The 22,734-nt window shown below is 42.1% G+C and overlaps 2 protein-coding genes across 13 annotated transcripts; both read right to left on the bottom strand.

Moving 5' to 3' along the window:
• Window positions 1–1,255: 1,255 nt before the first annotated feature.
• exoc7 (exocyst complex component 7) lies at window positions 1,256–17,125 on the bottom strand. Of its 12 annotated transcripts, XM_030399924.1 has the most exons (22): window positions 16,888–16,982; window positions 16,651–16,716; window positions 15,524–15,708; window positions 15,334–15,439; window positions 14,862–15,084; window positions 12,667–12,834; window positions 12,308–12,319; window positions 10,096–10,188; window positions 8,350–8,418; window positions 7,965–8,110; window positions 7,616–7,768; window positions 7,419–7,517; window positions 7,278–7,340; window positions 7,008–7,074; window positions 5,555–5,593; window positions 4,608–4,673; window positions 4,403–4,523; window positions 3,392–3,487; window positions 3,245–3,308; window positions 2,846–2,887; window positions 2,603–2,736; window positions 1,256–1,579 (listed from the first exon to the last, which is right to left on the bottom strand). In XM_030399924.1, exons 1-22 carry the CDS (start codon window positions 16,945–16,947, stop codon window positions 1,477–1,479), a joined length of 2,175 nt encoding a protein of 724 aa, XP_030255784.1. In that variant the 5' UTR covers window positions 16,948–16,982; the 3' UTR covers window positions 1,256–1,476. The 12 variants fall into 12 exon arrangements, with proteins under 12 accessions (XP_030255784.1, XP_030255776.1, XP_030255774.1 ...); XM_030399916.1 differs by lacking the exon at window positions 10,096–10,188 and having other exon boundaries at window positions 16,888–17,125; XM_030399914.1 differs by lacking the exon at window positions 8,350–8,418 and having other exon boundaries at window positions 16,888–17,125.
• Window positions 17,126–18,156: 1,031 nt separating this feature from the next.
• On the bottom strand, window positions 18,157–22,641 carry tvp23b (trans-golgi network vesicle protein 23 homolog B (S. cerevisiae)). The gene is made up of 7 exons (XM_030399159.1): window positions 22,548–22,641; window positions 21,651–21,727; window positions 21,339–21,483; window positions 21,155–21,244; window positions 20,837–20,962; window positions 18,811–18,939; window positions 18,157–18,720 (listed from the first exon to the last, which is right to left on the bottom strand). The coding sequence occupies exons 1-7, from the start codon at window positions 22,554–22,556 to the stop codon at window positions 18,694–18,696; spliced, it is 603 nt and encodes a 200-aa protein (XP_030255019.1). The 5' UTR covers window positions 22,557–22,641; the 3' UTR covers window positions 18,157–18,693.
• Between the last annotated feature and the right edge of the window lie 93 nt (window positions 22,642–22,734).

Here is a 22,734-nt window from a genome sequence, read left to right on the forward strand (position 1 = left end):
TTGCCTTGGCGATGAAAGAAAAGAAAAAAAAGTGTCTTCACCGTTCAGACTGGAAGGTGACTGCTCGGGCCTCAGTGAGCCGTTTGTTGTAGGGTTTAGGGTTTAATGGTGAAAGTCGTTCTGCTCCTTTAGGGAGCATTTTGTTTTCTTCGCCTACAGTCCAGAAAATGAGAGGAAGAAAAATCAGTTCGTTATTTTTGCCTCGTCTGTTGGAATCTGATGATTGATCGTTAATGATTGCACAAAAGCCTCCTCCCAGCCCGTTTCTCCTTCTTCTTCATTCTCATGAAGGAATGAATAACTGCTCAGTTGAACAACAGGCACAGATGACCCAGATGATGAGTGATGTAATAAATGACCCGCTTCCTCAAACGTTACATATGTATGGAGCCATTTAATGGTGCTTTTCAATTGTTTTTTTTTTTACATTCCTCATCTACTTCTGAAGACTGCAAAGCTGTTCTGCTCGTCTTTTTTCACTTATTGCATTATAATTCTTCACTTCGATGCAACTTATTCTGTGATAATGCGTCATAATTAATCAGTTGATTTATATTGTTTCAAGAATTTGAATCTGTAAAGTCGCTAAAGCTCTGAAATAATTGTAAGGGAGAAAGAGTATGAGGTGGCCGAAAGAGGGAATACGCCTTTTGATTGATTGACCGTTTTACGTCCATGTAGTCATGTAATCATGTAATCGGTTGTGCACATCAGAATATTGATAACAGCAGCATGACTGAACGAGCTCGGGTCTGCACAGCGACCAGACGCTCGTTATTTAACTGAAAGCCAAACACAATCTGGAGCGACGCGCTCGGCGACGACCTGTTCGACAAACACACACTTCCTCTGTTCAGATGTCTCGTTAGGTATTTTTGTCACAAACATGCTCATGTGGTGGAGACGCCTCGGCGGAGGAGCCTTCAAGTGCTCGAGCCGCAGACAGCCCTCGAAGGCTCATTAGCATCCGCGACATCCGGATGCTCCTGGTTTTAATGATTTCGTTTCTGCTCCGAGGGAGAGAAAAGAGCAGCTCTCCCCGACGTCTGCGCGCTTATTCATGCAAACGAACGCTCTCAAGTGGTGACAGAATCTGAAAATTAATCTGGAGATTCGAAACTGGAAAACAGACGGCAAAAGCCCCTCAATACTCTGCCCCGTGATGTGTCTCACGTCAGTTAACCAGTCTTAATTATCTCCTCTGCGTTCTGTTGTTGTGCGACCGTCGTCGACAAAAAAACAAATCACAGCCACGGCCAGTTCACAGAATTCCCTTTAATTTGTTTGAAATGCTGAGCTGGGTCTGGCTAAATGACATAAATACATCATGTTGATATCTTTGTACAAAACGTTCATCAGACAGAGGAGGGTGACGTAGTGTGAGGTGAGTGCTGCTGGAGGAGCTCGTGTTCTGCCCGGGGTGAGATGTGTTTAAGGAGCGTGGGGAAGTGGAGCCGCGGTTGATCAAAGTGCAGCTCAGGCGGACGTGTCGAACAGCCTCTCAATCATCTCCTCCACCTCCTCCGGTCGATACTTGTGGTACTTCTCGGGGTTCTTGGTGAAAGAGATGTTGGCGCATCTGGATGAGACAAGAGAGGAAAACAGGCTAAAAAAAAAGGCGTATGAGCAGTGGCGGTTCTAGACCAGTTTTAATAGGGGGGCCAGGTTGGGGCCGGCTTTTTTGTTAGGGGGCACATACAACCCGGAAAAAAAGGATAAATCCCTCATTCAGACAAAGCAGTGTTTACAATTTCAGCAATTTTGATTGGGTAGTAAACTGCTGAGACACTTTATTTCTGCTTTTCCCTTCAGAACAAAATCATAGCAAGAAATCTGTCATTGTATTATTAATGCAGACTCACTGTCAGGGGGGCCACAGGGGGGTCCAGACTCAGAGTTACGGGGGCACTGGCCCCTGTTGGCCCCCCCCCAGAACCGCCCCTGCATATGAGTCCTTTTCCTTTCACAATTGACGAGTTTCCTGTTGTTTTTTCTCTCGTGTGTTACGTTCAACATCACGAAGGCAGAAAACAGAACAGCAGAAAGCAGCAGATCAGACCACGTCCAGTTGTTTTAAAGTCTTTCTTAATACAAAACAGAATTGGACTTTTTTTTTCAGAGCTGTTTCTGAAAGTTGCTAACAGGTGAGACGTGCCGGCCTGGCTCTACTCGGTCTGACTCGGCGCTGCCAGGATTTACATCTCCACCAGAACTGGGCTGCCTGCTTCGAAGGTGAGTCTTAAGCCAATGACGCGCTTGTCTCAATCCCTGCGGTGCTATATCGAAGAATCGCCGCGAACAAAGTGGCTCCTCTAATTCAGTTACAAACACGTTTCATTTCCTGTAACTTCTTCACAATAAAAGCCCCCCCAGTTATTAAGTCATTTTTAAAAGCATCATTTTATCATGAAGCAGCTTTACAGGAAACGTGTTAGCTAAGCTCGGAGGCATTCCTGTGATGGATCGGATCATTTGGAACCAGTTCTCAACGGTCCTCTACTCCATCCCCACATCCACCAGGGATCCTTTCGACTGTTGAATTAACTGTAACGTTAATGTAAACACATCAAACTCTTTAAGCGTGTGTTTCCACCCGCCTCACCTCTGCAGGAAGGACCTGTAGGCGTCCGACACCACCTTCTTCTGAGACTGACGGATGGAGTCTCGCTGCTCTTTGTCCGGGATCGCCCAGCCCTTCTGGATCTTACACAACTCCTCCAGGCCGTCGTTAAAACCCTGCGAGGGAAAAGTAGGTCAGACAGTTTGTTTCTTCAGGTTCCTGATACGACGGTGTGGATTTTTAGAGCATTTGTTATGTTGAAACATCTTTGACCTCTGACCTCACCTTGAACTTGTCTTTAATGACCTGCCGCTCTTTATCTTTCAGCTGGAGGGAGCAGAGACAAAATGTCATGGAAGCACAGATGTTACACCGCATGCATTCATCTTTAAGAGGTTTTTATAGTTTCCCAAATGTGGAAAAGCTTTGAAAAATTCAGATTCATCTCATTTTTCTCACGTTAGCAAGTCAGTTTTAAAGCTACGATCCACGTATCTTTATCTCACATGTGGAACAAAGAGCTCCCAGTGGTGACTGCTGCTCTGCGTTTGACCAGCAGGAGACACACTGGGCACAGTATCAACATTTTCACCGCTGCCAAAATATCATACAGGCGTGTTAAAGTTGACAAGTCTGTACCAAAGTTGGCTTTTCACAGAGAGCGAGAGATAATAAAGTTCCGACCTTGGTGCCAGGTTGGAAGACGGGCATGTTCCTGTCGGTCAGGTGCTCGGTGACTTTGTGCCAGCTACAACAGAGTTAAAAAGATCAGGTGAGGACGAGCACAGATGTGACGGACGTATGAAGCGTGTTGGAGTTTGATTTGTTTACCTGCTCTTGTACATGTAGATCTGCTGCTCTATCAGCTCTCTGTAGGAACTCTCAGCCTTCTTCTGCGTCACAGTGACCAGCTGAATCAGCTCCGACCTGAAGAGACATCCATATGTTATGTGCTGGACAGATTCGCTCTCTGACGGCTGGTTTTGGACAGGATCCTGCAGCCCACTTATGATTAATGATTTCAATTTACAGCAAACTATGTTGCTGGATTTCTAGAAGTTTAAATGCATTTTCGTCGACCTTTCATGCAGCGATAGAATCGGTGGAAGAAGTTTTCGGATATATTTTTTTTCAATTACTCGGTTTCACAAATGGGGAAAAAAATCTGGAATTAAATGATTTCTTTCTCTACTGTTTAACGTAAAATGTATTTTTCACGTTTATTTTTTATTTCTCTCATTTTTGTTTTCACACATGAAAAAAAACCTCTTTCTTTGTGTGTTTTTTTCCCCACAAAATTTTTTTTTATTTCATTTTATTTTTTTGATTTTCATGATTTCAAAACGTTCTCCTTAAAAAATATTTTTGACTCTGAAAGCCCGAAAGTTCTGAGGAAAAAAAATCTGCATGAAAAAGGACTTTCATGTTTAAACAATCATTTTTTTATTCTTATTTTCAGGAAAACTTTGTTTCTTCGTGTGTGAAACCGAAATTGAATGAAAAAATAATGGAAAAAATAATAAAATTCCACTCTGTTGAAATTGGTTCTTTCGTGTGTGAAAAAAACCAAACAGTTTGTTCCTTTTCACGCATTTTTTTCTCCTGAAATTGTTTTTTGCACATGTTTTCACTGATTGAAAAATGATTAAGAAACTTAAAAAGATTATCTGGCAAAATTTTTTTCTCACCAGGTTCTCAAGTCAAAAAACGCAGGAGAGAAAACAAATCAGATCACACTTAGAAAATGGACCATGAAAAAAAACTTCCATAGTCCCAGAGTTCATCCACACAAATAATTCACGTCAGACGTGAAGGTCGAGGACGTAAAAAAAGAGAACTCACTTCTCCAGCGACTTGAGGATGTAGTTGTAGTTGTTGTGCAGAAAAATGGAGCTCAGAGCCGAGTCCTCGTACACTTTGGACTTACTGAGCAGGTTCAGCTGCAGGTTCCCCAGCACCTTACCTGAGAGGAGAGACTCAGCCGTCAGGTCCGAAACAAAAGCTGCTCATGTTAATAAGAACAGGCGGTGGTAGTTTCTATACTCACATATGTAGGTGCTGAGGAGCCTCTTGTTGAACTCGGAGGTGTAGCTGCTCGCTGAAGAACTCGTCTCTGGAGGAAACACAGACGCCTTCAGCACCAACGCGACTTTAAATTCACTCAACAACCCACAATTATCAGTTTTGCTGCTTCATTTAATCTAATAACACTCGCTTCATTTTCTCCAGTGACCAAGACTGAAATCTTCATCTGCACTCCATCTCCCCTCTTGATCGAAAGTATTAATTACAGAGGAGGGACTCGGGGTTTCCATGACAACACCGTAAGTGCCTCTTTATGAAACAGACTCCTCTACAGTCACTCTGCATTAATGAGCTGCAATTATAGTTGTAAAAATCAGCATGAAAACCACTTCAGAGCACAGAAAACAGTCAGAGTCAGCAGCAGAGGTGGAAAGACACCAAGTACATTTACTCAAGTACTGAACTTTAGTACACAGCTTAAGTACTTGTACTTCCACTTTAGTATTATAAATAATTACTACATACTGTCACAGTGTTCAAAATTATTATGCATATGCTGTTGTTGTTTTACATGTTTTGCATTAGGAGTTTCTTTTTTCTAAATTCAAAGCTATTTCAATCAAAAACATGGTTGCAGATCAAGTTACATATTGAGGTAGGAGCCCTTCTTTGATATCACCTTAACAACTCTCTCATCTATTGAAAATGTGAGTCCATGTACAGAATTGCATCCCACAGCTGCCGTTTTGAGTTAAACAGCTGCCCACCCTCATAAAGCTTCCTTGATTATGGTGGCCTCTCACTTTATGCCCACAGCAGCCAGGGCCTCAGCTGGACTTTGAAATTGGAATTTAACTTTCCCTTTAAGCAGGATTCTCTTTACTCTTACATCTATTTGTACTTGAGTAAAACAACAGAGTGCTTCTCCACCACTGCTCATCAGGAGCCTCCACGCAGTCCGTTTCTTACCTCGGGGGTCTAAAGGTATATTGTAAGTGTCCCCCAGTACTAAAAAGGGCCGAGGCAAGGCAGAAGAGAAGAGAAGAGAAGAGAGGCAGAAGTGCAAAAAGGTTAGAAAAGATCTGTTAGTGCAGAGTAAGCAAACAGTCATCAGCCAGCAGCGAGGGGTCGAGTGTTTGAAAAGAGACGAGTAATGAAAAGGAGACAGGAGGGAGCCGGGGAGCTGCAAACACTGATTTACAATCCACAGAGGAACGGCGATTGGATTATGATTCATGATAAATCTGATTTAAACAAATGAATCAATCTTTTATTTAAGTATTAGTGGGACTGACGCAGAGTGCCCGAGTCTGAACACATGCTGGTCACAGAGTCACAGAGGCTCCCTGTGAGAGAACAGACAACAACGTGAAGCTGCGAGAGGAGAGGAAGAAATGGAGGAGGGGAAGAGATGGAGGAGAGGAAGAGATGGAGGAGAGGAAGAGATGGAGGAGAGGAAGAGGTGGAGGAGAGGAAGAGATGGAGGAGAGGAAGAGGTGGAGGAGAGGAAGAGATGGAGGAGAGGAAGAGATGGAGAAGAGGAAGAGGTGGAGGAGAGGAAGAGATGGAGGAGAGGAAGAGGTGGAGAAGAGGAAGAGGTGGAGGAGATGGAAACATACAGAATAAGTGAGGGGAGAAACTGGAAACTGAGACAGTGTCAGATTGGTGTTCTTGAGGGATGGTCAATGTGATCATAGATTCTATATGTTCCTCTGTCTCTGTATTCAGATGCAGTGTTCAGACAGCGACTTGTTTTCTTGTCAGATCAGATAAAAATCTGATATTGTTCTGAAGCAGCAGAACACACACACAGATGTTGAAGTTGATGTCGTAATTACTAACATCGAAACACTGGAAATCTGGGACGTAGGACATGTACTTTTTTTTTTTTTTTTAGGAGAAAAAAGATTTTTTTTTTAATTTCGCCTAGGAGAACTTTTTCATGTGTGAAAACAAGTTAACAAACTTTTTTTTAAAACATTTTTGAAAAAAGAAAAAAAAAAAACGCTGAAAAAAGATTCTTATCTTATACAGATTGAAATTTTTTGGGTGAAAATATAAAATATAAAAAATAAATAATTCCAAGTTCCAGTTCAATATTACTACTTTCCTTTGTATAATCCTTTAAATAAGAAGAACATGTGGAACCTGACTTAATAAGAATATAAGTTGAGCTGAAATCGTTTGTGTTCAGAAGTTCTGCTGCCGTTTCCTTAATATTTGGGGACTGTGTGTATAAAAACAACTCAGTCCGTCACCGTTAACTCCAGAACCAAGCCATGAAAACACATCACTGTCCAGATACTTCCTGACACATTAATGCATGTGGTGTGCAGGTTAACAGAGGACCTGTGTTAGTGTGGTGACATGATTAGAGGAAGCAGCATCGTGTCAGCCCCCAGTCGTGTCGGCGTGTCTCTACCTTGTGAGGCCAGCATGGCTCCAGCTGTCTCGTGGAAGTCCAGCAGCTGCTGCAGGAACAGGATGGCCTGCGGAGAGAGGTCAAGGTGAGCATCGCCTCGGTTTATTCATTAAACAGAGACGCCCTGCCGTTTCCAAGGAGACCACCTGGATTCCCCAGAGACGGACAAAAAGCAGAGTCCTTGCAGGAAGGTGTTGAGTGTGAAGTGCAGACAGAGCAAATACATCCAGAGATGTTAGCTAACAGAGATGTGAGAGAGTGTTAGCTTACGTTGCTGGTCAGCTCGTGAACTGTTCCGTCCTTGGGCATGTTGTACTCTTTATCAGGATCGTTCTGTGGTCAAACAAGAGAGAAATCAGCATACAGCTCTGGAGTATAATCAGTAAAAAGATTAAAATGTGAGCTTGTTGCCTTGATGCTGTCTGCAAACTCCTCCAGAGCTTTGGCTCCAATCGTCTCCATGGAGGTGATGAGAGTCGGCAGCTTGTTCTTGGTGCTTGCTGCTGTTCCCTGCAGACGAAGGATAATACAGTTAGGTCAAAAAAAATCAAGTATTACTTATATGCAGCAGCATTCTGTATAAACAACGAGACTGAAGTGATTTCGACCTGCAGAGTGGTGTCAAACTCCGACTTGTTCATCTTCAGGTGTCTGAGGATGGGGAAGATGGTGAGGACGGCCGAGTAGTCGTGGCGCATGATGGCTCTGCGAGCTGCAGACACAATGTTGTCTCCCTCCAGCATCAGGTTGTCCAGCGCCTCCTGTGGACAGACGAGGGGACAGGACGGAAGCAGAATTAAATGTAAGGGAGACGAGAATATTTTCTGGTTTCTTATTGTCCTCTTTGACAGTAAACTGAATATGTTTGGGTTGCGAACAAAACAAGATGTTTGAGGACGTCATCCTCGGCTTTGAAGAAGACTCAGTCCATCACGTTATCATTAATCTGTGTCTGACCTGAATGAGGGAGTCGAAGGTCTTCTTCTGGTGGTGCTCGGGGATGATTTCTGTCAGCAGCGCGTACTCGCTCTGAGCCAGCTTGACGAAGGCACTGATACAGTGGATGTAGGAGTCGATCTCGATGTCCAGAACGTCGTCCTTTCCTGAGAGGTACACGAGGAAACATCCAGTCAGTCGGGAAGCAAGAGGAGTTCTTTATATATACAAAGACATGAGGTCTGGTGCAGTTACTGTGTGTGTGTGTGTGTGTGTTCAGATGCAGGGCAGTAGTGAAACTGTACTTGTTCGTTAAAGATAATGAGATGTGTTAAAGCTGCAGCAGGTGAGACCCGCATCAGCCTGTTTTTGTTCCTTCTGTTCCCCACATGTTCCCGTCACTCACCTGCGGCGGCCCCGTGCTTCTCGGTCAGGGCGTCACTGTGGTGTTTGACCCGCAGGTCGTGATCGTAACCTGGTGGGTGAGGTGGGGGCAGCAGGGACACAGGCCTAGTCAAACCACCGAGGTCGTGACTAGGCCAAAACCTGAAGCTGGAACATCTGTACCGACCACCACCAAGCACCCAGCAGGAGGGGGGGGGGGGGAGCAGGGACACCCACTGAAGTGCCCACAGAGGCTTGTTTTATGTGTGTGACTCATATCTACGTTAGTCAGTGTGTGTTTCAACTACAAAGACAGCTGGAAGAGGAACGTCACAACAGCTTCTGATTCAGTGCAGCTTTAAAGATGAATGACATCCACTCATACGGCGACACTGTTTAATATTTTAGATGTAGGTGGACCGACTTCACTGTGACACCTGTTTAGTCAACTTTTACTTTCCTACGTTTCCCAGAATGCCTTTCAACACCTCCCACAGGATATGGATCCCTAACTTTCCACGGATCCTAAGTGATATTTCTTCATTACTTTAAAGAAACAGTTTAAACTACCTCACTGTAACTGATTGTTTTGCTCGGTTTGGTTTGGGTCTGTTCATACGGAGCATTTTAATCTGTTTGGACTTTTAAACAGATTATAATCTGAATTTTAGGTTCTATGTAAACGCAGCTACAGTTGCGTTTACCCTCTGTGTTGTTGCGTGAACCCTTGAGGTCTTATGAACGCGTTGAATCCATTTCATTTCCCTCCTGCGTTTAGCCCCGCCCAAGATGATTGTGATTGGTTAAAAGGAACACAAACAAGGCAGAGCGTTTTATTCCCCCCTACCAGAATGAGCTGGACGATTCTCCAGCGCTGCTATGAAAGATGTCTCGTCTTATTACTTCTTCGGCTGAAAACCTTGAAACTGTTTTGACAATGAAAACTTTAACGTTTGTCAGTTAATTTGTCATATATGAATCACAAATGTCAAACAAATTCAATATCTTTGGATTTTGAGGTGTTGGTTGAACACAATGAGACGTTTGAAGACATCACCTCAGACTATGGAAACTCCAGTTTTTACATGAAGCATGACAAACACTAGCTTTGGGTGAAACCTTGAGAAAAACCTCCTCCAGCGGAACATAAGTCCTGCCTTGGGTGCACTGCATTATGGTCATTTGAGGCGGCACTGACTTCCTCTGTGATTTTGGGGGTTATATCAATCTGTATCAGTCTGGTCTTCCGTTGTACTTTTAAAGGCTGCCGCATGAATTTTCCCCTTGAAGCAATAAATTCAAGCTGATTGATTTGTTTTTACCACGGTGTCTCTATAAATAGCCCTCGGCTGTTGAACTAACGTTCATCATTAATATTAAAGATCAAATTAATACTTTTCTCCGGTGCAGTTCTCTGTTATTCTGCAGGAGATATGATGCTGTGATGTCTATATCTGGCTGGTAATCGATATAAATTATGTTTATATACTATAATATATCTTACTTCAAATTAAACAGTGTCGCGTGTTTCAGGATGAATGTGTTTACTTTTAACGGCTTAAATAAATGTTCGTCCCATCCAATCGTATTTCCAGGATTCATTACACGTCATCTGAATGATCCTGAAGCTGTTGTGACTGTCATGAGGAGATTAATGTGCCTGTCGCTCTGAAAGAGAAACAACACGGCAGCACGACATGAGAAACACCGGTAAACTGTCAGCGAGGAGGCAGAGACAGACACCGAAGAGAAGACCGAGGTGCGTTACCTTCCAAAGGAGTGAGGTTAGAGCCCCCCTTTTTCCCATCCAGCCCATGCTGTGAGTACTGTTTCAGAAGGTTCTGAGCCTTGCGAATGGTCCCTGGTCCCATAAACACAGAGACAGAGTCCAGAGGAGGGGGGGGAGGGGCCAGGTCCAGACAGCCAAGAAAAGAAGGAAGGACGAAGAAGAAGAAGAAGAAGAAGAATAAGGGAGAACTAGGAAGTGAGTGATGAAACACAGACACCACCACCGAGACAGGCAGCAGAGGTTTTATACGTGGCGGAGGAGGGGGACAGCCTAGCACCACAGCTACAACAACAGGATGCTCGGGAGAGAGATGGAGCGACTACGGCTACGTCGTGAAAAAACACATCCGAGCACGCGTGCTCTGACGCACGGCGCCCGGAGTGATGTGAGAGCAGAATGAACAGGTTAGGTCAGTTTAAACACAAAAACAGCCATCAATTAAAACAATTAACAGTCATATCCAGCAATAACATCACTAACATTACCACAACATGTTGTTACACGGTTTAGATCTACAGGACATTCATATTCTCAGGATTAAAACACAACATCTGAGCTTGGTTAGCTGGTTAGTAAGCATGTAGCACGAGTAAAGCTGCAGTCGTTGATTTATTTATTTGAGGGCAGATGATTTCCGCATCATGGGCTTATTGTTGGCAGCATTTTCAGCAAACAGTTGGCTATTAACACATGCAGCAAACACGGAGCAACCTCATCTTCCCACTGGAGCTTTTTTAAGTCCAATATCTACTTCCTATGAATCCGTTCTCATTCTTTACCGCTACAAAACCATTATTTTTTTCCTTTTTCCGGTGTTGTTATGACACTTGAGCAGAGGCATTAGCAGGACCGAGCTGTGAGAGCACGTTGATGAAATTAATTCAGATTCGAGCAGCACTGATGACTGAAAGAATATACTTAAATTGGATTGTGTTTGCGCTTGAGGAACCAGAAGAATCAGCTACAAACTCCTCTACACACGGTCCTGTTACACACACGATCCACTCTGCACAACTAATTTACACAACACTGACACTCTGCAGCCTCTAGTTTCATGGTGGCAAACTGCTACAGATGGATCGACGGCAGGTTTTCATTGCAACACGCATAATGAACCTGCAGGCTAAACATTTAAATTGTGGAGCCTTCTTTGTTTTTGTAAAATCTTCTCAACATTTTGGATCGACAATGCAACCACAATACAGTCAGCTATTAATGCTAAAGGCTAGTAAAGGTGTGTGACATTACATTTTTCATGCATTACAGAATCCCAATATCTGAGTTTATTAAATAAGGCACACACGTGTACATTGATTATCTAAAGCTGCAAAAATTAAGTAATTTTCCAGGTATTATTGAAAAATTCACTGGTTCCAGGTTCTCAGATGTGAATATGTCATGGTTTTCTCTGATTGTAAACTGAATATCGTTGAGTTTTATTTGTCTGTAACAAATAAAAGATTTAAAGTTGTCACCGTGTCCCCTGGGAACCTCTGACGGACATTCATAACTTTCTGACAACTTCAGACGAACACATCTAATTGGTTAATAAGATCAGAACTTCAAGATGCATTGTGGCTCATTCATAAAATGTTTTTATAAGTGTACAATGACTTTTCCGTTTGTCCCATCTCCTTACATGGAGGGGGCAGCATGAACTGCAGCCAGCCACCAGGGGGCCAGTGTTGGGGAGATAACTTACAGTGTATAACGTACTACTTATTACTAGTTACTTTCATTTGAAAGTAATAAGCTACTTTTTAAAATATTACTGTTTCTGTTTCGTAATCATTAGTGATTACGCTACTGTTACCTTGATCAAGAAGTTATACAGTCCTAAATAACTACGTAACACTGTGTCAGTAGATTTTATGTTCACTGCTCAGGAGACACATTTCCTTATTTTTAAGATGATGACCTAAATGTTTTCTATCAAGCAGCTGCAAAGTAAACTTGTTCCACCCATTCAGTCCCTCGCGGCAGTTTCCAGCAGCACATCCCACTGTGAAACTAGAGGCCCACATCTACCGTACACAGAAAACAACCTGTGACATCTCTCCAGCGAACATATAAACTTCTGCACTCTTACGGTCCTACTTGTCACGGCTAAACAAACTCATGCTGCCACTTAATGTGGCGTCCGACGGACAGAAAGCAAGCACGAGGCACACACTGAAGCTTGTCAGTTTACCTGGGATGTAGACTGTCATCACAACATTGGGATTATGAAAGAGGAAAGGATGAAGGATTAGTTGGAGCTGACTGTAAAATCACAGGGAAACAGTGTGGAGTGGTAGCGCTGTACCGATCAGTGAGGAGGATAATTAGAGAGACACTTGAAAACAGAATAATGTGGCTGGACGGTCGTCTAATCAAACAGACCTGATGTGGTGAAGACTGTGTGCTGTTATCACTTAATAATCAACATTATGCAGAATCGTGCTCTAGCGTGAGACTAGTCTATAAAAGAGGGCTTCTATGGAGGAGTGTGATCATGACTGAGGTGAAGCGATAATGGAGTTCGTCTGAGGAGGCGCCGTCGCTGCTGACCTGGTCTCTTGGGAGCCTTTTTGGTGGGCGTGTCCTTGCGTTTGGTTTGGACAGCGGGCGAGTAGAGGATCCCGGAGGAGGCGCTGTTCTTACGGAAGTGATCCTTCAGGCCCTTGATGGAGCGATCGAGCTGGTTGGACCTGATCTGGAAGTAGACGTTCATGAAATCTGAAGGAGGGAGGAGGAGAGGAGGAGAAGGATCAGGACGGCTGCAGTTGTTCTTACAGTCAACAAATCCCATAAAAAGACCAACAAGGGGTCCATTTGATCCTCCTGAAGGTGGAAGAAGGTGAAAAAGTTGGGGCTTTATCTTAAGTGGTATTTACAAGCAGCACAACTAAAAGCTGTCAGTGTAAACTTGACAGGAATTAACAGAATTCAACAGAAATAAACATCTGTAGACAGCTGCTTTACTCCCAACATCTCTACTGAAGTGTGTCTGCAAAAAAGTGTAGAAGAACAAAAAACACTGATTAATATTAGATGCTGAACGATCCTCTCACCGTGTACGGAGATCAGTTATGTATATTATTTGTACTGGTGTCGGATCACTTCATGGCCAAGTGTACAAAACATTACAGCAGTCAGTTCTGTGACTCAACGCTTCATACTCGCATTGTAATATTTCATACGTTAGATTGAGTGTGATGTGTTTGTTTGTGCAGCATACGAGGCAGATTCATTTATATCATCTTGCACAATGATGCATAATGTAATGAATCACGCGAGCTGATTACACCTCCACCTGATAAGGGTTTATAAATTCAGTATGACAGCCTGCTCATCATTAGCTGATAAGCACCATATTTCTGGACTTTCAGAGTTTGACAAATGAAACTAATCTTAAACAGCCGTTAAAGATATGTACCAAAGAGAATAATTAGACAGGAAAGCTCACGTTTTATGACACGGGACCTTTATATTTCATGCAAACCCTTACAATTCCTTGAGAAGTCCAGAATCAGGTTGGCACAAACTGACTTAAGACTTATTCTTAGATTGTTACCACATGCAGAGCAAAAGGTAATCTCTCCCACTTCAGATCCTACAGACTGACTTTCTCTCCATACCACCTATGATGTGGTTTGAGCCTGTTCCTGCCGTTTTTTATTCTCGCCTCCTCCTCTGTGGAGCTGATAATGTGACACCCTGGACCTGGTCTGACACCTGCATCAGTTCAGGGGCCACAGACAGGACATAGTCTGTTACAAGTGGTGCGTGTGAAAGCCTTAAAGATGGAAGCTGCGTTGTAGGGGTGGTTAATCAGCCCAATTTCCCGATTCGATTCGATTCTGATTACTGAAGTCTCGATTCAATTACAAATCGATTTTCGATTAACGATTATTGATGTTCCATTTCACACCAGTCAGCTGTTGAATTATTTTACTTATCTTTTGAGTAACACCTCACAGCACCTTCAATATTGTATGGTGTAACTGTAATATCAAAATTATTATTTTTTAATTTGTTTTAAATGTAGTGTTTCACTGTTAAAAGAAAGTTGCCAAGCTCAGCAGCCGGACTCATGTTAGAAGCATTGTTGGTGACGAGAACCAGGGCGTGTTTCTCTGTTCCCCACTCGTCTGCCATTGCTTTGAGAAACTCACACATATTTGCGCCTGAGTGGCTATCATCCATAGCTCTCGTCTGAACTACGTGGGACATTAGCTTTCATTAACTGCTGACATAATGAGCTGTAACGGTCACATATGAGACTGTAGCTCTGGATGTCCAGGCACTGCATATTATTGCTACCCTGTGAGCAGAGTTGAGGGACACTTGCACGGAAAGGTTTGTCTCCTTGCAAAGATTTGGAATTGATTTAAGCGTGAAAAAGCTCCGGGATGGAAAAACATATCTTGGCTCCAGACTGGGGACCATGTAGCAGAAGCCAGTAAGAGGACTCCGGTTTGCATTACAATTTCAAAAAAGATCTATCTATCTATCTATCTATCTATTTTTTTTTTTAATCGATCTTTGGAAATGTAATTATCGACTCATAATCGTCAATATTATAATCGCGATTAATCATTTTTTTCACCACCCCTACTGCGTTGGTAGTGACAGTGATAGATAGTGATAGAGACACAAACCAGGCGTGAACAATCTCATTTCTCTGTGTGAGAACTGCGAGACACGAAAGATTGAAGCAGTGCAGAGCAGCAGGATGTATAGCCATTGATATAAAGCTGTACCCTGGTTACGTCCGTACTCCACCAGCCAGCCAGCGATGCAGATGATGTCTTGGAGCACGGCTTCCGGCAGGTGTTCGAGCACAATGTCCTCCTGAACCTCCAGCTCCTCGTCCACACTGATGGCGTCCAGGATGAGGATCGGGGGAACGGGTTTACTGTAGCGGGTCAGCAGGCTGCGGAACTCAGCCTCCAGCAGCTCTTTACCCTTCTCAAAGCGCGCTTTCTGCAGAAAACCAACAACATTTTGTGTATTCTCAGGAAAATTATGGTACACATGAAATCATTTACAGCTACACAACCTTTGATATTCAAAGTGAGGTGGTTTTGTTTTCTCCTGACTACAGTAGCTCCGGAAATATTATATATAATATAACAACAATTTTCATTAATCATTAATCAATTCAATCAATCCATTAATTGTTAACTCAATGCACATCTTCAAATTGTATGATGATAAAAGTTAATACTGTACCACTGTGTTGAGTTCGGGGCTGTCAGGGTTGTTATCTTGAAAGTATTCAACAGCCTTCTGAATCTTTGCAATACAAGCGAGGTACTCGTCCAGTCTGCCCGTCGGCCTGAAACAGAATCATCCAGAGTGATGACACGTCTAATGTTTTGTACATCAATTCCCCGACACCAATAAAATACCAGAGTCTCACCCCTCTCTGATGATCCTGTCGGTGTCTTTGGCCACGTGGTAGTAACTGATGACGTGGTCCATGCAGGACAGGGTCTTGTCCACGTTCTCCTGCAGACGCTGCAGGTTCTCTGTCTGTTTGTGGACCGGGATGATGGAGTTCTCCAGCTGCATCAGGCGACTCTCGAACGACGACAGGATGGAGACCTTTGAGGGCGAGAACGACATCAGCTCAGGTCAGAAACGGACATCAATCTTCTGCAATGATGCATGACAACAAGACAGAAAACAGACACACTCTCGCCTCTCGTTTCCGTTTTCTCGACATATATGCTGACAAACCAACCAACAGACAAACTGCCATGGGTGGAAACACAACTTGGTGGAGATGAAAATTGATTTTCTAACCAGACAACATCACACCAGGTCTAGCTTGAAAAAAAACATTATATGTAAACTTGTCACAACTGGACATGGCGACTCCAAAGACTGTTTAAAACCCATTGTGACATTTATAAAAACCTTTTTTCCATTTGTAAAAACAGAAAAAATTATGATGATAGAAGATTTTTACGTGCATCGTGATATGCTCACATGGCTGACCTGAAAAATCTGTGTAGCTTGCTGCCCTATTGTTCCTTATTGGTTTATTTGTTGTGTATTTATTTTGCATTTGTATCCCCCACAAACAATTTAAATCAGGTGTGTAAATACAACAGATTGAAAACTAAAGACCAACAAGGAGATGAGGTAACAAACATGTATTTATACTTAAATATAGTAAAGATTCTTTGTCTGCTATTCATTAAATAAAGATGTGTGTCCCCTCTGTGACGCAATAACAACTTTTGCTTCCTGACGAGGTCAAAGGTTAAATGTATTCAAGTATGTTCTCCTGACTCATTGATGATGATTGTCTGGGTAATAATGTGAACTGCAATCATGTTCAACCGGGTAATCCTGACATGAAATTTTCATATCCTCCCATGTGTTGTGGGCACAGAAGAGGTCCTCTGTTTGTACATGACAGAGAAAAGGCTCTTATGCACGGCAGGTATAGCAACTCATTAATAATGGACTCGGGACAATTGTTCATACATCTTTGAGTACCATTAGGGGTGTGTGTGTGTGTGTGTGTGTGTGTCATACCATCCCCTTGGTCAGCTGATCACTCTTCTCCAGGTTTTCTCTGATGAATGACAGCGTCTCCTGCTCCTGTAACATCACACACACAACCGGTGACTCACTTCTGTCATGTCGGCAGTACAAAGTGACGTTTAACTTATCAATAAATAACAATTCAAACAAGCAGTAGAGGCCAGTTTGATTAATAAGCCACTGAAAGGCTCGTTAGTGATGCTTCCTTCCTCTCCAACCATGTCTGACCTGCTTCAGTTTCTCCTCTATCTCCCGCTTCCTGGCGGACGCATCCTCGGTGGGGATCATCCTGGAGGAAATTCCCGACAAAGGACGGCCGCCGGTGAATTATAACCGATTAATAGACCCGTTTAGGGCATAAAAATGACAACAACGACGACCTGAGGCTAATGTTGTTGATAGCTAGCAGCAACGATGTCAAGCTAGGCAGGCTAACGGTTACAAGACTACGTTTCCGGTTAGCTTTTCAAAGTAAATCAGCCTGCTGTTATTAAGCGACCAACTTGACCCTATTTAACACGTATTACTAACCAATAATGTCAAGATCATTTCGAATTGTATGATAATAACTTTCGTGTGCTTCAATATATTACGTCTGTCTCCGGGTTTACCGCTAAGAAAAGAAAGAGTACCTGTGTACAAACTGAGTAAGCTTTATCTTGAAAGTACATTCTTCCAAGTTCCGGAAATGACCACTTGTCCAACTTGGAAAAGGCGAGGCTTCTCTTCCGGGTCCGCCTGGTGAGCCTGGGACGGTTTGGAACAACATTGACGTCATGTGTGTTGTGGCCAGAACAATTATTACGAATTATATAATAATTATTGTGCGGCTCATACTTATTGATTAATACATGTGTGTAAAATACAAAACTCATACCAGGCTACATGCACGAACCCAAAATAACCGCTGGGGGTCGTTGCAGTCTAGTGAGGCACCAAAACACAGTAAATAAAGTGTTCAATAAATAAGTTATTATTATTATTATTATTATTATTATTATTATTATTATTATTATTATTATTATTATTATTATTAAAGCATTATATCCACATGTAAATACTCCAAAATGTGAACTGTAATCTATTGTCTAAAATGTTTAAATTCAGTGGAGTTTCATATTTGTTCGCCCATCCTTTTTTCCATTATAAATTGATTAATTGCAGGTAGTCTTAATTTCAATCCAGTTTTTCCCCCCGAGCAGCAACAGCCAATAACTTAACTGGCTCTGAACAGTTTGGCTTGATTGAAAGACAAAGGTTTTGTGATGTAAAATGAATAAACAATTTAGGAATTATTTTGGGGGATTTGGAAAACTGCTGTTGTGACACAAAAACAAACAAAAAATGCTGGAATCAAGACAAATTGAGTCCCAAGAGTAAAAATCCCAGACTTCTTCTGGAACCAACAGCATAGAGAACAAACCAGATTTTACTTGTTCTTTTGCCTTAAATTGAAGTGAATAAGAAATATACTCATGAATAAAAACGATCACTGTGTTCGGAAAAACTTTACAAATGTATTAGCATAAAAGAAGATGTTCCACATAGTTTCTTTACATACATATTTACAAATCTCCTGGAATACTTTACACTCTTACTTTACAATCCTATCTATCGCTCAAACAAAATGTTTGTACAATACCTCTCACAAACAAACTGAATTATATACTTATATAAAGACTGGGGTTAGAGGGAATGAAAAAAACTAACTAAAGAAGATACCAAACTAAATGAAATATCTCTGGGAGCTGTGAGACTACAGGACACATCGAACATTAACATGTCAAGCCCTTTTTGCACTCATGCATTTACACTTCAGTGTTAGCCAGAGTTTGATGGTTTATTGCTCTGCTCCAGTTACTGAAAACAGCTCCCAGATCTTAGACCTCACTCTATCAGGACTGACTGAATCACACCTTACATTAAAAAGAAAGAAATGCATCACAAAGTGTTATTTTGAGTTCACATTGCAAAAAGAATAAATGTAGGAGCATTAATAATAATGCAAACGTGTTCAAATCGCAGAGCGGCACTCTACGATTCCTCTTCTTTAGACAGCGCCTGTGGATGAAACAAACCAGACACACGTGAGAATTTGTTTAACAAAATAATGTAAATATTCTGTGTGTTCTAGTCAAAATGTACAATCACCTGTTTGAGAAACTGTCGTCCAAAATAATTCGTAGCCATGTTCTTTAAGCTGGTCTTGCCTCCTACTTTACACCTTATGTAGCCGTAGAGGTTGGCCCCTTGCAGCACCAGACCCATGACCACTACAGGCTGTGAGGGGAAAGACAGAGTTTGACAGAGGTAGGACATTATTTAGTATTCAGTCTTTTATATATTACCTCAGGTTGACTGCATTCTGCATTTCTCTGATTACCAACAAATCACAAGAGGAGACTGAAACCAACAGTGAATGTATCTCCTGTGTGTATCACTGCCTGAATTATCCTCTTCCTCTGGGCCATAGAGATCCATTGTTGTCCAAAAACTATTTAAAACACATCAGTCAGCCCCGGGGAGAATGTTTCGTCATTACCATGAACATACACACACACACACACACACACACACACACACACACACACACACACACACACACACACACACACACACACACACACACACACACACACACACACACACACACACTGTAGTTTAGTTTGACTCAATCCTACACACACCATCCTGCTGCCACAAATACTCACTAGAGTGGGCCTGCAACTAAATTCTCTTTGGCAAGTATGTACTTGATTAAATTGTGAGTTGTTGAAAAGGCTGCAAAATGTCAATCATTGTTTCCTTCAGTCCAAGATGATGTCCACAATACAAAGATATTCAGTTTACTGTCATAGATGAGGAAAGAAACCAGAAAATATACATATTAAAAAGCTGCAATCAGAGAAGTTTTACTTTTTCTCTTTGAAAAATTGCTCAAACTGATCGACTGATTATCAAAACAGTCGGTGATTAAGTTAATCATTGACAACTAATCGATAAATCAGTGCAGCTCTACACTTGCAATGCACAATTTCCTTCTATTAATGTTGTGTTTGTGAAGTTACAGAGCCTATGTCATTGACTTGTTTTTTAAGACTACATCTGCATGAGAAAAAACAGGATTTCCCCTACATTCAATTACACCAAGTATTCATTTTCTATTTTTAGAGCTGCCTCTCTCCGTCTCTTTCAGGCTCGATTAGACAGAGCAAGATGCGAGACGTACCACAACACTTTTTTCTTTACAGTTTAAATAAAGAACTGTGTGATGTGGTTTTTTAAATTTATATTGATGCTAGGCATGTACCAAATCAACTCGCAGATCTGTACCGTTTATTTGTGCGCGCTGGAAGTGTTAATCTTCCAAGTTCATGAACCTTTACTGCTCAGAAGTCACACGACAGCAGGAGGATTATTGTCACCATGCAGGCGATGAAACTTCCACCAGAAAACTCACAGAAGCCACCTTGTAAATAACCAACATCCCGACACAGTGAATCAGAAACCTTTGCAGATAAATGAGACTCTCAGAAAGAGGAGAAATCACAGGGAGTACAACCAAATGTTCCAGGAGCTTCACCAAAATTACAGTCTGTTCAAGGATTATTATACTTATTTTAGGGTGAGCCTGTGATAGTTTTAGAATGACGTCAGGCACTTTTCTGCTATGAGATGAGTTTATCTTAATTCTAAGTGTACGGCATGCGCCTGCTAAAAGCGAAGCACCCTGGATGCATGAGCAGCACGCACAAACACTTGAAGGCCTCTAGAAAGCAAATGGAAAAAAGACACCCGTCACTGCAACAACTGCTCTCTGTCAGATTGAGCCCTCGCTCTCTCTCAAGCACAAAACAAAGACTATATCAATTCAGTTGTAATGCAACCTCTCCTGATTAATCATGGCCATGTTATGTCATTGTTTAATAAAGCAAGCAGCTGGATAGGGCCGATGCCATTCGGTACCACTGCGATTTTGAAATAGGCTGCGTTATATAGACATTCTTCCTCCACATGTGTGTTTTCTGTGGTTACTTTATAAAACACACTGCTGAATAAAGTCACAGGGAAGAAGAAACTGAGACAGACAGGGAAGGTGCCACAGCGATACTGTGGGAAACACTGGAGAAAATGGCAAAATAAAGCCATTTTTTCCCCTTTAAAGTTGAGAACTTACCACCCATTTAATCCTGAAGGAAAAGAGGGTGCTGAAAGCGAAGATGACCCAGAGGACCGGACAAACGATCAGTCCGAGCCAGAAGATTCGGGACTCGGCGTCTGACGCTTGTTGTTTCCCAGTACCCTGAAGAAAACAGGATATTCTCACAGTCAGAACAGCTGCAAATAGTATAAGTTGGATCGGCAGTAAACAAGTACATTCATCAACTCACACAGTACAAGAGGTCAGTGTCATATGGGGTTAAAGAGTCATATGAGGGACGGAACAATTACTGTAACAGCTAAGTAAACTGGAGCAAACTGAGGAGCATCTCACCTTCCTGGACTCAAACACCCAGTGGCTGCGTCCATCATCGTCCACCTGGTTCCACCACCGGAGACCAACCATCAATCTCCCAGTGATGTTCTGTAAATGCACAGTATATTAACATCAGCACAGTAACACAAATTCCTGTTGTTGACAACAGAAAGTTACTTGTAAAAGAAGTATAAAAACAAACCTTTACTGCCCAGAAGTCACACGAGAGCAGGAGGATTATTGTCACCATGCAGGCGATGAAACTTCCACCCACAAACTCACAGAGCAGGTACACGATGATGGCCATGACTCTGAAGAAGAGGTGGAAGAAGGAGGCCACTGGATGCCTGGTAAATGAAACATATAATATATTTCAACTTTATTACTGAAGCTATAGTCAGAAAATCTTAACAAAAGCAATGAATCAATGGTCAAAGTAGTTGTTGTTGCTGGTCTGCTGTGCTGTACGTCCCCTCCAGTGACAGTTCAATCCATCAGCCATGTGTTAACTTACTTAATGTTCGTCTTCTTCGACCTTTTCCCCACATCTTCCTCCGCATCAAACAGAGACACGTCTTCATCATTGGTATCCTGGGGGATCAATAAGGAAGAGCTAAACCCTCGGAGACACAGTACACAGGCTCATCTCGACCAGAGGCTCATTTTTTGTTTACATTTAATCACATGAACGCGAATTTCTGAAGTCAATGTATCATCTTAACCAAAATCACTACACCACTTTGCTTCCAGTGCTTTGTTCAGAAACTAATTTGTAATCGGCAAGACAAAATATTGCTGAATATATTGTAACATTACGTCATTTTATGTTTGAGCTTTCCTGTCTGTAGCTTGAAATGTTACATGCTAACTGCCCACTGCTAAACCATTTTAACACGTTTGCTCACTAAAATTAAACATGACTAACAACAATGCGATGCCGTTGATGGATCTGCGAGTACATACTTTTATTTGATGAAAAATAATGATGTGTCAGCAGAAAGGCAACGTATCCAACTTTACTTTGCTACCGCTAACGTTAGCTGACAGTGAAACACTTCAGTCTGCTAGCTTACGTTATCTGGCTATTAGCGACAGTGTTAACGCAAAAAACGACCCGAAAAACACATTTAGATGTTTAACAGAATAAAACTGTACATGTGCTGTGTTTTAGAAAGGATATAATTAAGTTAAGGTTGGCTGTGTTGAAATGTAAATAGCTAACTTGCTCACTAGCATGCTAGCTAGATACCTAGCAACACTAGCACGACAGCTGTTCACCGCAGCTGGGAGTGTTTTTGCGTTGACGAACTCGTTTTTCAGCGGTTTTTAGCCCCACGAGATGAAACGACATCATCATATTGACACTTTCTATATAACAGATACCATATAAATATTAAAAATCGCCACTTACGGTTATCATGTTGAAATCCGAGCAGGCTCTTCCTGGTTACATGCTCAGTTGGAAGACACGTCACTGTACCAGGCGGTCACGTGACCAAAACGTGCCACGTAGGTACTACGTCATAATTTTTGTGGTTGAATTATACATTTAATTGAATTGTTTACATTTTTATTCTACTTACCTAATAACTTTCAGA

Source organism: Sparus aurata, chromosome 20 (assembly GCF_900880675.1).
Source record: "Sparus aurata chromosome 20, fSpaAur1.1, whole genome shotgun sequence".
Taxonomy (NCBI): Eukaryota; Metazoa; Chordata; class Actinopteri; order Spariformes; family Sparidae; genus Sparus; species Sparus aurata.

Excerpts from the sequence above, each read along its gene's own strand:
- tvp23b (XM_030399159.1), bottom strand. Across the intron at positions 21,484-21,650 it reads TCGAAGAAGACGAACATTAA|GCATCCAGTGGCCTCCTTCT; the intron begins GTAAGTTAACAC and ends TTCATTTACCAG. Across the intron at positions 20,963-21,154 it reads GGGTGTTTGAGTCCAGGAAG|GGTACTGGGAAACAACAAGC; the intron begins GTGAGATGCTCC and ends TGTTTTCTTCAG.
- exoc7 (XM_030399924.1), bottom strand. The coding sequence starts at position 16,947 with ATGATCCCCACCGAGGATGCGTCCGCCAGGAAGCGGGAGATAGAGGAG. Across the intron at positions 15,440-15,523 it reads GACAGGATCATCAGAGAGGG|GCCGACGGGCAGACTGGACG; the intron begins GTGAGACTCTGG and ends ATTCTGTTTCAG. Across the intron at positions 7,769-7,964 it reads CCTTCGACTCCCTCATTCAG|GAGGCGCTGGACAACCTGAT; the intron begins GTCAGACACAGA and ends GTCTGTCCACAG.